The following is a 15,407-nucleotide window of genomic DNA, read 5'->3' as shown; positions in this document are numbered from 1 at the left end:
CACAGCAATAGGCTGCCCCAAATTTAAATCTGAAACCACTGTAAAAGTCTGACTCACAGACGGACACAATACAGAAGCCTGATGATGGCAGATGAGATTCTGCTGAAACGTTGCTACAACTTTAAAAGCACCACTACTATGACGTGGGAAAATACCCGAACAAAGCTGAAGACCCTATATATATATATATATGTGTGTGTGTATCTATCTATATATATCTATCTATATATATCTATATATCTATATATCTATATATATCTATATCTCTCTCTCTCTCTATATATATATCTATATCTATATCTATATCTATATCTATATCTATATCTATATCTATATATCTATATCTATCTATATATCTATCTATCTATCTATCTATATATATATATATATATATATAAAAATCTAAAATATGGAACTGATTATTCAAATGAAATTAGAAAAACAGAGAATATGACAAAGTGGGGAAAAGTTACAATGTGAATCTTGGGTTATGGAAACAAAAGGGGAACTTAATTTTCTGTTTTTCTTTTTCTTTCTGGTATATACATGAAATAGAAAATGTAACTGATTATATAAAGGATATGAGGAAACAGAAAGCATGATAAATTAGAAGGGACTATATGGGAATAGAAAGTATTTATAATGAGAGTATTTTTGATGGTTAAAAGCAGGGGAATGGAAATTTATTAAACTCCATAGGTAAATTTGGACTAAGTGGAAATATAGAAAATATATGATTAGGGATTGTATTGGGAAATATAGAAGAGGAAAAAAGGGAAATATGGAATGGTTATAGGCACACTTTTGGAATAAATATAAGATATAAGGTAGATTGGGGGGATATACCATGTGGATCCTAAACATTAGTTTTGTTTAATTTTTACTACTTTTTGATTGTTTATTATATATTGATTTAGAGAAAGTTTAAGATGGTAACGAAGTATAAAGTAAAATAAAATAGGTGGTAAGCTGAAAATGGAAATAATAGGGGATAAAGAATTCAAAATATATGTGGAAATTAAATGATATAGAGATTGAATTAATGAATTGAAATATGGAATGGAAATTCATTTAAAGATCAGTGGATGATTTGAGGTGATATTAAATAAAATAGAAGGAAATATAATTATGACTATGTATAAATGTTGCAATCTGGAATCATGTTGCTCATGTGAAGAGATGTGTTAAAAACAAAAATAAAAAAAATCTTAATTGAAAAAAAACCAGTTCCCTTAGTGGCTATTCAAAGTTACGGTTCTGAAAAAAGTAACTTATGACCATTTTCACACTTATGACCATTGAAGCATCCCCATGGTCATGTGATCAAAATTCAGATGCTTGACAACTGACTCACATTTATGACGGTTGCAATGTCTTGGAGCCATGTGATCACTTTTTGCAACCTTCTGACAAGGAAATAGGAAATGGGGAAACCAAATTCCCTTAACAATCGTGTTACTAATTTAACAACTGCAGTGATTCACTTAACAAAGATGGCAAGTAAACTTGTAAAATGGGGCAAAACCCACTTAACAAATTTCTCATTTAGCAACATAATTTTTGGGCTCACTACCTAAATGTATAAATTCTCTCCTTGTGCTCAGGTAAACTTGTAAGTATTTCTACAGAAGAAATGATTTTCAGTGGCTCCATTTCCATCACCGCACTGCATTCATCCTATGCAGAGTAATTCATGCATTCCATGTTTTTTGATGGAGTCAGCTGCTAAGAATATGGAATCTCTTGAGTGTTCCTCTCCGACCTGGTGCCTTCCAAACATGTTAGACAACAACTTTCTGAAACTGGCTAGAAGTCTTTAGAATTGCAATGCAGGTTGAGGCTATCACACTGAAGAAGGCTACTCCTAAAATATGCAAACTGGAATGATGGTTCCAAATGTAATGTGTAACTATATAAGAAGTAGATTGTTATGAACTGCAGAGAACATGAATTCTTTTTTTGACTAAATTAAATTTTTAAGTTTTAACTTTGTTGAAGACTGAGTGAATCATAAAAAACGGACCCCATTAAAAACACGCAGCCTTGGAATTTGAAATAGAATCCAGACTCAATCCATCATTCATTATATTTGCTTTCATTCTTTCAACACTTTATAACAATTTTAATATATCATGAAAGAGGAGTGCACTTGTTATTTAATTAAAGTAGCCTTCCCCAATTTGCACTCTCCAGGATGGTAGACTACAAATTCTACCAAGCAATTTTACAAGTTGGATTCAAGATAGTGTGCAAGTACTTATGATTTTCATAACATATCTTTAGTATTTTTGCAGAAAACTTCATTTTTTTCCAGTAGTTAACTCAGACCCGGCTACTATTCTAGGTCAACTCCAGATTTAGTTATTTTACCGCTGACTTGCTTAATTCTAAGTAAACGTGCAGAATTATACTGAATTTCCTGAAATCCATCTTAGGGGTTATTACCACTTACAACTTTTAGGTAGAGTATTAGCATCATTATTAGTCCTGTTTTTCTTTTCTTTTTTCTTTTTACTAGAGAAAGGTAGAATAATTTTCAGGGGTGATTGTACGATCCCAGTGAAGTTTTTTCCCCACCATTGACATTAATTTATAGGCACTAAAGATATTTTTTCCCTGCACTTGCATGTCAGAACTGTAATTGCGGAGGCTTAACACTCTCCCTCCGCCCAATCAGATGCAGGAATTTCTGCAAAGTTTACTGTGTAATTTCCTCAAAATCCAAACCATATAGCACTTTTTGGTAATAAGTTTATTTTGAGTCAAAGCTATATTTGGAATCAAAGCTGCATCTCTTGGCTGCTTTATGATTTGGATTCCTGCAATATAAATAAGAAGCTGAATTTGTTTTTGTTTTTTTAAATTACAGAATGTGTTTAATAACTTTTAAGTATCTAAAAGTTTCCCTCTAAAAGGATTGCAAAGCTCAAAATAGTGCATTGCCTTTAATTACACCTACATTTATTTTGGTTGTTCTTTCGCTCAAGTTGAAAAACTTGCTTTCAATGTATTTTTTTTTCCAAAAACGGAAAAGAGAACATTTCAGTGAAATTCTCATGAGGCTTGGCAGTCTTTGCACTGGTGACAGGTGTCCATGCCGCTTTCCCCTTTTTGTTCAGAATCCAATTTCCAGGGTTCTGCAGTCCTTCTGGTTTCCCATGCTTCAATTAACACCCCCCCCCCCAAAAAAAAACCAGAGAAAGGAACTCTCTAATGGGACATTTTTTAAAAAGGAGGCATGGTCATCCAGCTGTGGAGGCAGAGCATGTAAAGATTTGTAACAGAGAATAAATTACTGCAATCTCTTCCTTCAATAAAATAAAAAAAAGGTAAAATAACTCGCAAAACCAAAAGGAACTATGAAAATATTCAAAAGCACCTCTGCTAATAATATAAAGAAATAAAAAAAACGTTCTGGAAATTGGGAGACATATCTCGACAATCTATTAATTTAGCACAAACTGCACATCTATTTTTGGACTATGGTCCTTGAATGTCAGCTGTAAAATAGCTGGCGGACCTAAGACAGAAATAGATATGATCTGGACAGAAGCTACATTTAACTTAATAACATTAAATTAACATTTAATTAAACTAATATAGGTAGACTTTATGATCCTGAGACTGGCATTTCCATCACTAAGCAAAACGTCATGGGATTGTGCAGCTTTACAATAGCAGTCCTCGTTATGATTGTTAAACAAGGACTACAGAGTTATTAGGCAAAAACTTCATGCTACTCTTCTCTGCATTAACTGACTCCATCCCAACTCCTCCCATCAGCCTATCTCCACCCATTTCGCCCTTTTGGTCACACAGCACAATATAGCAGCCTAGAGATTCATTTAGCAGAAGGAACAGAAAGTGTCCAATTCACAGGGTTATCCTTAGAGTAACCAGAAGGCTTAGGCTGGGAAAAGAGCTACTTCTTGGCTGCTCAATCCCCCAGCCAGCCATAGTGGGAAGGGACCAATGTTGGACTGGATGCAGAAATGGTACTAGCTTTTGGACCCAACAACCCTCCCTCATCTGGCATTTATCTTCTTTGTGGCTCCGCAGGCAAAAAACCTGGAAGGTGGCCTGGTCAAGAGAGCTTGCAGATCTAGCCCATGTGAAAACCAACTCCTCCCACCTCTCTTGTTACTTGGCTGACCTACCTGAGAATTAACAAGACGTATTGTGGTTTTCTCACCAACATCTACCTGAAACCCTTTGGTAGGGGCCCCATTAAACCTCAGGACTGCATCATGGCTGTCTGAAAGAAACAGAAAATGTGAACTGAATGCATCTCAGAGCAAAGTCTTTAAAGTTTCAGTAGTTCAGCTATGAAATCCTCCTGTGTTCTACAGAAAAAAAACAGGAAGAAGTTTCAAGGTCACCTCAATGTTCTTGTCATGTATTTGAAAAATGTATAAACATAAAGGTTCCCCTCGCACATACGTGCTAGTCGTTTCCAGCTCTAGGGGGCGGGGCCCATCTCCATTACAAAGCCAAAGAGCCAGCGCTGTCCAAAGACATCTACGTGGTCATGTGGCCGGCATGACTAAATGCCGAAGGCGCACGAAATGCTGTAACCTTCCCACCAAAGTGGTCCCTATTTTTCTACTTGCATTTTTACATACTTTCGAACTGCTAGGTTGGCAGAAGCTGGGACAAGTAACGGGAGCTCACTGTGTTACGTGGTGCTACGGATTCGAACTGCCGAACTGCTGACCTTTCTGATCAACAAGCTCAGAGTATTAGCCACTGAGCTATTCCATAGCCTTATAATTAATTTATGTTGATCTGCTTCTACATTAATGTTAAGCTTTTGAAAAAAATAATTTCTGCAGAGAGAGAGCACATTTAAAACACAAGAGCATTAATCTCTATACAATAAACTACTCCTTTAACTAAGATGTAAAGTTAGGCACAGATAGCTTTATCCAATGCCTGCAGCTGCCTCTTTTGCAATAAAGAAACACAACTGTGATTCTGATTGATTGCAAATAACTGGAGTATATGAGGAACAACCAAGTGAACCTTAATCTGGACATGTTGATAGCAAGGAAAAATGGCTTAGGGCTTCCAGCTGGGTTTTCAGTCTTGTCCAAGCTTGTGCCCTCCACATACTTGCATTCAGAACAACAGAATAACAGAGTTGGAAGGGACCTTGGAGGTTTTCTAGTCCAACCCTCTGCTCAAGCAGGAAACCCTATAACAGAGGCCCCCAACCTTTTGGGCCCCAGGGACCGGTTCCGTGGAGAGAGGTTTTTCTGTGGATTGGAGGGGTTGTGGTTTCACATGTTGCTTGCAATGCGTGGATGGGGCTTCGCTTGTTTGCGTGGCCCATTTATTGGCATGCTGCAGACCAGTGCCGATCCACAGACTGGGGGTTGGGGACCCCTGCCCTACACCATTTCAGACAAATGGTTGTTCAATCTCTTCTTAAAAACCTTCAGTGTTGGCCCCCCCACAATTTCCAGAGACAAATCATTCCACAGATTCTACCAATTAGCTCAGAATAAACTAGCTTTTCCTGCCCCATTACATGGAAAACTCAACAGGAAAACATTTAAATCATATTTAGTTGCTTTTGTTATAACAGGAAAATACACAAATACAAACCTATTTCTGCTCCCAAATGTGAGTCCTTAATAGATCCTGCAGAGGATACGATTGCACATCGGCCCAGCTTCCCTAGTTCCATGCTGATATTTGTCTTAGGCAGGTATGTCTCCCATTCAGGTGTATTAAAAGGGGCATCAGATGCAGTTATCATCCTAAAGTCTATTCTTTTCTGAAGTTGGCACAACACTTGTTCTGGACTGAGTTTAGCAGTATTCTTTGGTCCAGTGTATTTCACGTGATATTTGTTCATTTTTAAGTAACGCTTTCTTGCCATTTGCAGTCTAGGTTGAAGAAATTGGGAAGAACTATACTTGTTCCAGACTTTGATTTTCTCGGGTTTTGGTTCAATATTATTAAATTTAACCTGGGATTCTTTGTTAGACAAAGTAGCTTTGCCTGTGCCATTGACAGTTTTATTCTGGCCCTTTTCTGATTTCACTGTAATCCATTTCCACAGCTGCAGATGATCAGTTTGGCTTTTTGTTTTTATGGAGATGTAAATTCCTTTCCGTGTTTCTTTCCACAGACAAACAGTCAGGACCAAAATGAAAATGAGAATGCCCAACACCCATTTTCTAAACAAGTTGACACGAACCATAATGTACAATACATTAGATTGGAAAGTTCAGTTTCAGATGTATGGACCTGAAAAATGAAAGAATGTAGATATATTAATGGGGAGGGACAGACAGCTAATTATCTGTAGATATGTTAGTGCTTTTTAGGTGTTGCTTAGGTACCTCTCCAAAAGCTGACTGCATAGGATTGCCATTGTCTTTATCATCAGGATATTCCATGGGGCCTCCAGCAACAAATCAGGAGATGTGCAGAGGATCCTTGCCAACTTCAATAAGCCATATGCAGCATGATTTGACATATCTTTGCCCAACATTTCTGGAGAAGCCCCCTTCAAGGTTTTAGAGACTCTGAGTTGTATGCAGCTGTTACTGCTTTTAACAACTGTGTGAACTCATGCATACAGAATAGTAGCAAAACAGAAGCAAGTTTTAAATGGTGTCAATGTCATCCATTCCAAAGAAGACACCGAAGGGCTGATGTAGGGTGTATATGAGTCGAGTCATTCTTTGGAGGAGGCCATAATGGCTGCTGGTGACATCCTAACCGAATATAATAACATCATAGCTTCTTCTTATCAAAACCATATCTTCTGGTGGGCCTCAAATGACTATCTTTTTTCCCTTCTGACCTGGAATATCACTAGCTGGTCAGTCCCATCAAAAGACCAACTTTTTTTTTTTTACTATATATCACAATTTGATGTCCTTTTCCTACAAGAAACTTAGATATCTTCAGAGGTGGAGCTAGATAGCTACTGAGTTAACTCTATCTCAGCTGCCCCGAGCAAGGTGTGTTAGAGATCTAAAGGTGGTACAATGATACTAGTTAGCACAGTTTTGCTATTTAAATGTGTCTTATTGTCTTCTCTACAACTCTAACCCTATCCCTGAGAATCTGAAAAGTGGATAGCTTTGTCTATAACTCTCTCACTTTCACTGCCGAAGCTTGCAATTCCAGCATCTTGTCATTCAGAGGAAGGAAAATATACATGGCACATCCTCTGCAAGTAATGAGAATAATTTCCTCCATCCAGGGGCATTCAAAAATTTTAGCAAAGGGTTCTCTGCCTAGTTGCTGGGTGGGAGTGGCCATGGTGGACGTTGCTTAGTCGGCCTCCTGCACCACAGTGGGAGGCGTTTTTGGCCTCCCTGGGCTCTGGAGGCTCTCTGGAAGCCAGAGCCCATTTCCGGCCTTCCTGAACTTCTGCAAGGCCCATTTTTCACCCTCTCCGAGCCTCCGCACGCACCTTGCACTTATCTGCATCCAAAATGGGCCATGTGGGGACCCCTGGAAGGGGAAGGGCAGAGTGGGTAGGCCCAGCCAGGAGTGGGATTTGTGGGTTCTCCAAACAGCACAGAATGATAGTCAGGGCTCTCCCAAACCCCTGCAAACCCCCAGCAGCCCAGCCCAGCCTCCATCTTCAGGTTGTGATGAACAACCAATAAAAATAGAAGTGCTTCCTTCTGCTTCCTTTACTCTCCCTGTAAACTCTTGCATTGCGTTTGTTCTCTGGGGAACTGGTTTCCTTCTTAGTCTTTTATAGGGCCTCCAATAAGATACACAAATGATAGAAGATGCTCAGTGAAGTGATACTTAGGATGATAAATAACTCCTGCCTTTTATGATCAACCTTCAACATTAAAGAAATATACTGCAAACCAGCACATGGTATGTAATAATAAACCTCTTGGAAAGGATATTCACGTGTCATGATGTGTCTACACCAGAGGTGGTATTCAGCAGGTTCTGACCAGTTCTGGAGAACCGATAGCAGAAATTTTGAGTAGTTTGGAGAACTGGCAAATATCACCTCTGACTGGAGATTTTACAGTATCCTTCCCCTGCCACGCCCACCAAGCCATGCCCACAGAACCGGTAGTAAAAAAAAGTGAATCCCACCACTGGTCTACACCTGCAAAGATTACAATTATTCAGTTCCCTTAAGCCCATAAGGATAGGGAAATTTGAAGGAAAGAGAAGAAGAGAGTGAGTAGCAGCACTGTGGATGGATTTATGACAGGAATGAGAGATCTAAAAAGCCAGGCAGAAGACACATAATCCTGGAAACAATGCATCTATGTAGTTGCTAAGAGATGTCATTGACTTGATCTATTCTTTAATCTGTAATCTCTAACGGTGCCTCAAGAGGATCAGCAGCAAGAATAGTCTAGTCACATACAATAATCCAATGTAATATTTGTTAAATAGCAGCAATTACGAACCATACCTCAATATTCAGAAAACAACAAGGAACTATTGCTTAAACTTCTTTTTTGTCTTCCTCTCTCTCCTGCTTCCTTAGGAGATATCCCCATCTAAACTCCTGTTTGCTTGTGCAAGAGGGCAAGCTTCAATAGCTATTGCAGGAAATCTTTAGATCAAGGGCAGATGGGTTTTAGTGACTCTGAGCTCTATGCAGCTGTTATTACTCGAACAACTGTGTGAACTCATGCATACAGAATAGTACTAAAACAGAAACAAGTAAGACATTTTGCAATCACAGATAAAGAACTATGTAGTCATGTGCTCTGGCTCTTCATTTAAGGAATAGGTGTATTACTTACACTTTCTATTGGGACAAAGTGACATTAATAATAAAGAGAATTGACAATGGTAAGTCATTTCCTATATGTATCTTGGTATCTAAATATCAATTTGAACAAGCCCCATTTCTGAGGAATTGAAACTTCATAACAACACAGAGAATCTGAAGGTAGCTTCTGAGGAACTCAGGAGGAACTCTCCACTAACTTGCAGTTAGTGTTGATAAATCACTTCAGCAGTTGTCTCATGGGGTTGGTATTAAATATATTTTGTATTCATCACAAGAAAAATATCCAATATCTAGGATTTAGCATAATTTACTGAAACAGCAAAACAAACAACACATCTCTTTAAACACTGCATAAAATAGCAACTGCACTTTTTCACGCCATAAAACCTATTTTATTTTTAAAGTTTACATGCTAGTACTGAATCAAAATCCAGTTTTCCCTTTAAAAAAGCCTAATAATTTTATTGTTGCTTAGTGTTGCGTAAGCTTTCACCATAAAAAACCATTTGTAATCACATACTTCATTAAATTGCAATTCCCATTACACTAACCATTATCACTTCGTGTTTGCTTACATGAATTTTCATCTGCGATTCAAAAGAAAGTCACTTTTTTTCCAACTCATTTTTATCTAAATATTATAAATATAATTCTATTTGTCTATATTATATAGAACCAACATTCTATACAATCATGAAAAGCCATCAATAGGGATGGTTTAATTTGGATTTCTGTACTGACATTAGACCATGTTATATAAACAATCCAATTCGATGAGTCTACCACTGGGTTCAGAGGTTGACCTTCATAAAATTACAACTTAGAAGGTCAAAACAACTTTTGAAGGAGGGTAATTTTTATTCTTGTCAGATCTTCAAATACTTAGCTCTGAGATTTCACAATAAAAAATTGGGGCTGCAGTGGCTCACATGATAAGATGCTGGGCTTGCGTATTGCTGAAGTCGGCAGCTTGGCAGTTCAATTCCCATGAGCAAATAAACTGTGCAGGGACAACAAAGGAGCCCCCCATGAATGCCTACTGGCATTCAGATGTCCTGCGGGTAAAGATAACATCAAAAAAAAATTCCTCCCACAGAGGCAGCCAGCCACCTTGGTGATCCCTGGCTAACATGTACCATATTCTAAATAAATAATAAACTTATTTCTGAATTTATTCAGTATATTCTGCACAACTAATGTACATTCTCTCCACTGGAACTTTTTCTCATGAATGAAATTAGTGTATCAATATAGAAGTAAATGAAGTAGAAGACCTAATATTGTTCTGAATTGTGTCAAATGTGGAAGCATGGGGAGTGGGACCTAGGAGTGAGGGTCAGGAGAAACAGCTGGTTCTGACTACTTTGAAGTAGTCTATGCACTGGTTGAAATACATCTACTGTATATCTGTGTGAGAAGAAAAAGCCTCCATGCCATCCACAACACCCACACCACCCATAACCCTCCCTGACCTTTCAGTGAGCCTCAGACCCACAAAACAAAAGACTGCCTAAGCCTTTCAGCTAATTTTGACACCTTGGCTAAAACCAAGCACATCTCTCAGCAAATAACTGATTCTTGAATGCAAAAAAAGCACATCCTTGACATTTTTTTGAATTATGTATAATTATGTATATATTATAATATTTCTCTCTAAGGTAGCTTAGTCTGTCAAATATTACATCCAGTCCAGTTGGAGTGGATGAAAGGAACATTAAAAAGGAGAAGGAAATTATTAATAGCTTTGTGGAATCTTGTCTAGGCCTTAGATTTGCTGAAGTTAATGTGACCTAATTTAATCATAACCATGATCCATACCAAGTCCTCAGGACAAGCAAAACCTTTTTTTAGCCATGTTTTTATGAAATAGTCATAAAACATGACCATTATTGTGCTAAATTTGATTGAAGACTAGATGTATAGTTGACTGTATTTTTTGGAAAATGGGATAATTTTTTAATGAATAGAATTCTTGAGTTCAAATATGCTATCCTTCATTTCTATTGTTTGAATGTAATAACTGCTCTTGCCTGGAAGAGGTAAGAATAAATTACTCAATCTTGCTAATCATAGATGGAATTAAAAGTTGAATCAGTTGTACAAAATGGAATTTCCATACAAATTGAGATAATATTTCTTTTGTCTTGGGATGATTAGCGAAAGTCAGTTTATTTGGCATAGGTTTATGGTTCCAGGATATATTAAACACTGTAGTAATGATGATCTTACATGTTCAGCATCTGGGTTAAACATATTGAATCTTCCAGCACTAAAGGGCATGAAGAGTGCTTCACATCCACAGACAAAAGTCTACATTTGCCACTCATTTGCAGCGTTTATAACAACAGCACTTACTGTTGTTTTGAATGCCAGCTCAGATTCTTCTCACATGAGTCTAAACCTTGATTATGGTACACTGTATCCAAGCTAAAAGGGCTCTCTTCCATGAAGTAAATATTGTCTGACAAAACAATTCACCAAGTGCTTTACAATTACTCAAGAGTAAAATAAAATTTATGAAGATCCCACCTTAGTATATTTTATTTATTTATGAAGATCCCACTTTATTATTTTTAAAAATAACTCAAGGTGGCAAATATATTCAACACATCTTCCTCTTATTTTTCCAGGTTGCCCAGTTATATGCTTCTATTTGTTTTTGCTTTATTTGTAGCTAAAAAACCATTTTTTTAATAAACAGGGAGAGGATGGTGACCCCCCCCAACCCTCTGGGCACGAGGGACTGGTTCTTTGGAGAGGTTTTTCCGTGGCCCGGAGGGGACGTGGTTTCAGGTGCTTCGTGCATCTCATGGATGGGGCTTCGCTTGTTCGCGTGGCCCAGTTTTCGGCATGTGGCAGATCACTGCCAGTCCATGGCCCAGAAGTTGGGGACCCCAGTTTTATATGGCCAAATTTAAATTACAAACTTGTTTGATGATTTCTTAATTCAGAAATGCATCTTAGTGCAAAATGAGGAAACTAACTTGAACTTTGCATGAAACAGGAAGGGAGAGGGGAAGCAGATACCAACAGAAGATACTGAATGTCACAACTAAATGACAGCTGCTCAAAAAATAGCCTACAGCAGTGGTCCCCAACCTTTTTTGTACCAGGGACCAGTTTCAAGCACAAACACTTTTTCAAGGACCGGGGGGGGGAGAGTCCGAGTTTGGTGGTTTGCTTGCAGACGTTTCATTACCTGACTAGGTAACATCTGATGTTGTTACCTAGTCGGGTAATAAAACGTCTGCCAGCAGACCACCAAGTTCAGGGAGCGCCTCGGCCCTGCCTCCCTCAGCCCCATCCCTCAGGTGTCTCTCTCCCTCCCTCAGGTGTCTGCCTCATTCCTCTCTCAGTCGCTCTCTCGCTGCTCCACCAGCCCAGGAAGAAACTGCTTCAAAGAAGCGGGTGTGTGTGTGGCTTTTCCTGTCGCCGCAGCTCCTCCGAAGCGCCCGTTTACCCCCACCCCACCCGCCCACGCGCGGTTCAATCCACAGTGCTCTGTTCTGCCTGCCTGCCTGCCTTCTTCGTTTCGGAGCAGCTTCGGCTGATAAAAAGAGGCGAATAGTTATTATTCTCAGCCGAAGCTGCTCCCAAACAACCAGACAGGCAGAACGGGGCACTGAATTGAACCGCGCGCGGGTGGGTGGGGTGGGGGTGAACAGGCGCTTCGGAGGAGCTGCGGCGACAGGAAAAGCCACCCCCCCGGCTTCTTTGAAGCAGTTTCTTCCTGGGCTGGTGGAGGAGCGAGAGAGCGACTGAGAGAGGAACGAGGTGGGAGGAAACCGAAGCTGCTGAGCCAGAGAGCAGGACAGGCTTCGGTTGCTTCCTCCCTCCCCTTCTTTCATTTGTGCATTCACCGAAGGCGAAGAAAGCCGCCATTTTTTAATTTTTTTTTCTTTGCGGCCTGGTACAGAGTGCTCCACGGACCGGGACCGGTCCGCGGCCCGGTGGTTGAGGACCCCTGGCCTACAGCAACAGCAACATCTTTCAAAGAACCTACAGTCGAAGAGAATATGTTAGGCCTCCACATCTTCTTAGGTCCCTTTTTATACAATCATGCTTATTCTTTTTAATGTTTTTAAAAAAGCAATCACTAAACTGCATTGCTGCTATGTGCAAACTCCCCAGTATTATGCAATTTTCTTTGGTAGTATATTCTTGTTCACGGATATCCTCGAGGGCAAATCCTTTAGTTTTTTTCAATAGCAGCCCCAGTAACAGAGACAAAGCAACAGTCTTCCATATTTTTATTCAGCAGTCATCTTGCTATTACTTGACTTTGTAACTTCTAATTGCAGTGAATATACCATATTTCCTTGGGAAAAAATAGGGACAAACCTGAAAAAGGGGGAAATCTAAAAGAGGTTCATAAGGGTAACAAAATGGTTTATGACTTTGTTTTACAAGGTTTTGTTTGCAAAATTCAAGAGAGAAAAAAAGTAGTTCATGTAAATTATGTAATTTATGTAAATGTAAAATGTAATTAATGTAAAGGACAGTTTTCTGAAATACTGTAAAGGACTGATCTTTATAATAAAGGATGTATGGTAACTGTACTGATATTACATTCTAAATTTATTTTCAGAACAGATGGAAATACCACGGGATACCCAATAGAAGGAATCCACAATGCACACACCAAAAACTATTCTTCCAATTCACATATTAAGCAACAATGTAATGATCTGGAACAGGTATGCATACATATCATTTCTTTTCAGAGGAAATTTTAAAAGGAATAAACAGAGACAAAGTCATCTCTTCAGCTCTTCCCAGCTATCATCATTCTTCTACTTCTGTTCATCTTTTTCTTCCGGAATGAATATCTTGTTTATCTTTTCAAACTGACTAGAATGCAGAGTATCTATTCACACACTCTTTCTTATTGATTGGATTTCCATACTGTGTTAAATCCTGAGCTTCTTAAACATATATTGTTGCCCAAACAATGTTACACAACACGTGATATGTTTTTTTTTCCTTTGGCTACTGGAGGTATACTATATAAACTGTCTTACTGAGGTTTACACATAATGGTTTATGCCAGGGGTCCCCAACCTTTTGGACTTCAGGGACGACCAGACTCATAATTTTAGATCTCAGGGACCACTAGCTGGTTCTGTGGGCATGGCCTAATTTGTGGCTTGGTGGTCATGTGACTGGCTGGGCATGGCTTGTATGTAAATATTATAAATATTTATATAAACATTGATTTTTTTTAAATAAAAAGAGCAACTTTTACGTAAAATCAGGCAAAACAGGCAGGCAGATTGAGTTGCTCACAGAATCACAGATTCATTCAGAAATTATCTATCTGCCATTGGCTAGCTCAGTCTGTCACATAAAATCTGCTTGCAAGCAAACTCACAAAATTAACTCACACCATGTATGTAAATATTGAATTTTCTATATAAAAAAGTAACTTTTATCCAAAAGCAGGCAAAGCAGGCAGATTGAGTTGCTCACAGAATCATTCAGTGATCTATCTATCTGCCATTGGCTAGCTCAGTCTCTCAAATTTGCTTGCCGTGAGTCTCACTGAATTTGCTTGCAAGCAAACCTTCAGTCCTAAGGGAGGTTCAGCTGTGCTGAGCTGAAGATCTAAAGACTAGCTAGAAAGCAAGAAATCCAACCATTTCCTGCTTCCTAGCTTATCTAAATCTCTGACACAGCAGAACAGATGATGGCAGGAAAAAGAGCAACTTAGTAGACAAGTTTGCTGGGTAAGGAGTGAGTGGGCGGGGAGGGTTCCCGCGGGCCATGTGGGCTGAGCAGCCTTATGTTTCTGTGTAGCCTGGATTAATTGCTTTGGGGGGGGGGGTGTTCTGGGGGTGAGATTTCTCTGTGGCCCACCAAAATTTTGTCACAGCCCACCAGTTGGCGACCGCTGGTTTATGCAACCAATACTGGCATGTACTGGCCTGTACTCTCTTTTATGGACTTCACATCTTTCAATGTCCCCAACAAGAGATAAGGTCAAGAATTAAAGAGGCTGAATGTAGGCAGCACAGCTAATAGTTGGCTGAAAACTAGATATACAGCAGCTTATTTCTTTCAGTTTTTCTTATCCCATGCCTTAATCCTTTAGACTTACTATTTCTTAATTATTTCTTTTCTGAGCTTGACATAATATTGCTTACTTTGAAAAGGAATTGTGTGATCTTTTTACATTATGCACATATAAAAAAGAGAATATGAAACAACAGCAAACATACTAGAAATGGAGAAGATGCTTACAAAAATAGAAATAATACTCAATACAAGAAATGTAAAAACAACAGAACTAATCTCAGAATAGTGTTCATCAAGTCTTCATAATTCCGAAAGAGAAGTCATGTTCCATAGTTTATTAAAAACTCAAGAAAATACTAACAAGTATGTATATTTAAAGTAGTTCTCTCAAGTCTATATCATGCCTGAATTCAAAATACAAGCAAACTTCTCCAATTTTTATGCATATAATTCATCTTCACATCATTCTGTAGCTATATATAGTTCTTTTACTTTTTATAACTGAAACTAAAATTAAAACCTCTCGTGTTGCAATCAATTACAAGTGATTCTTACTTAGTGGCTTACTTGTTCAGTAACTGCTCAAACTTATGATAGGGTTGAAGGAGTGGTACTTATGACCAATCTTATGATAGCTGAAGTGTCCCCA

General features: G+C 38.6%; 1 protein-coding gene across 3 annotated transcripts in view; it reads right to left on the bottom strand.

Moving 5' to 3' along the window:
• ST6GAL1 (ST6 beta-galactoside alpha-2,6-sialyltransferase 1) overlaps positions 1-15,407 on the bottom strand; it is a 47,809-nt gene that overhangs the window by 11,568 nt on the left and 20,834 nt on the right. For 2 of the 3 annotated variants that reach the window (XM_087964981.1, XM_087964980.1), the window contains exons 2-3: positions 5,608-6,255; positions 4,158-4,255 (exon numbers count right to left, since the gene is read on the bottom strand). In XM_087964981.1, the coding sequence (XP_087821107.1) occupies positions 4,158-4,255; positions 5,608-6,208 (699 nt within the window). In that variant the 5' untranslated portion in view covers positions 6,209-6,255. Of the gene's footprint in view, positions 1-4,157; positions 4,256-5,607; positions 6,256-8,416; positions 8,549-15,407 lie in introns of those variants that run through there. The other variant, XM_087964979.1, reaches the window with a different exon arrangement.

The sequence above is a fragment of the Notechis scutatus genome, chromosome 4 (assembly GCF_049901735.1).
Source record: "Notechis scutatus isolate UNSWTSFEM ecotype Mainland chromosome 4, rNotScu1.2, whole genome shotgun sequence".
NCBI lineage: Eukaryota > Metazoa > Chordata > Lepidosauria > Squamata > Elapidae > Notechis > Notechis scutatus.
Note: the sequence above shows the minus strand (reverse complement) of the source record. Positions and strands in the feature narration are given on the sequence as shown.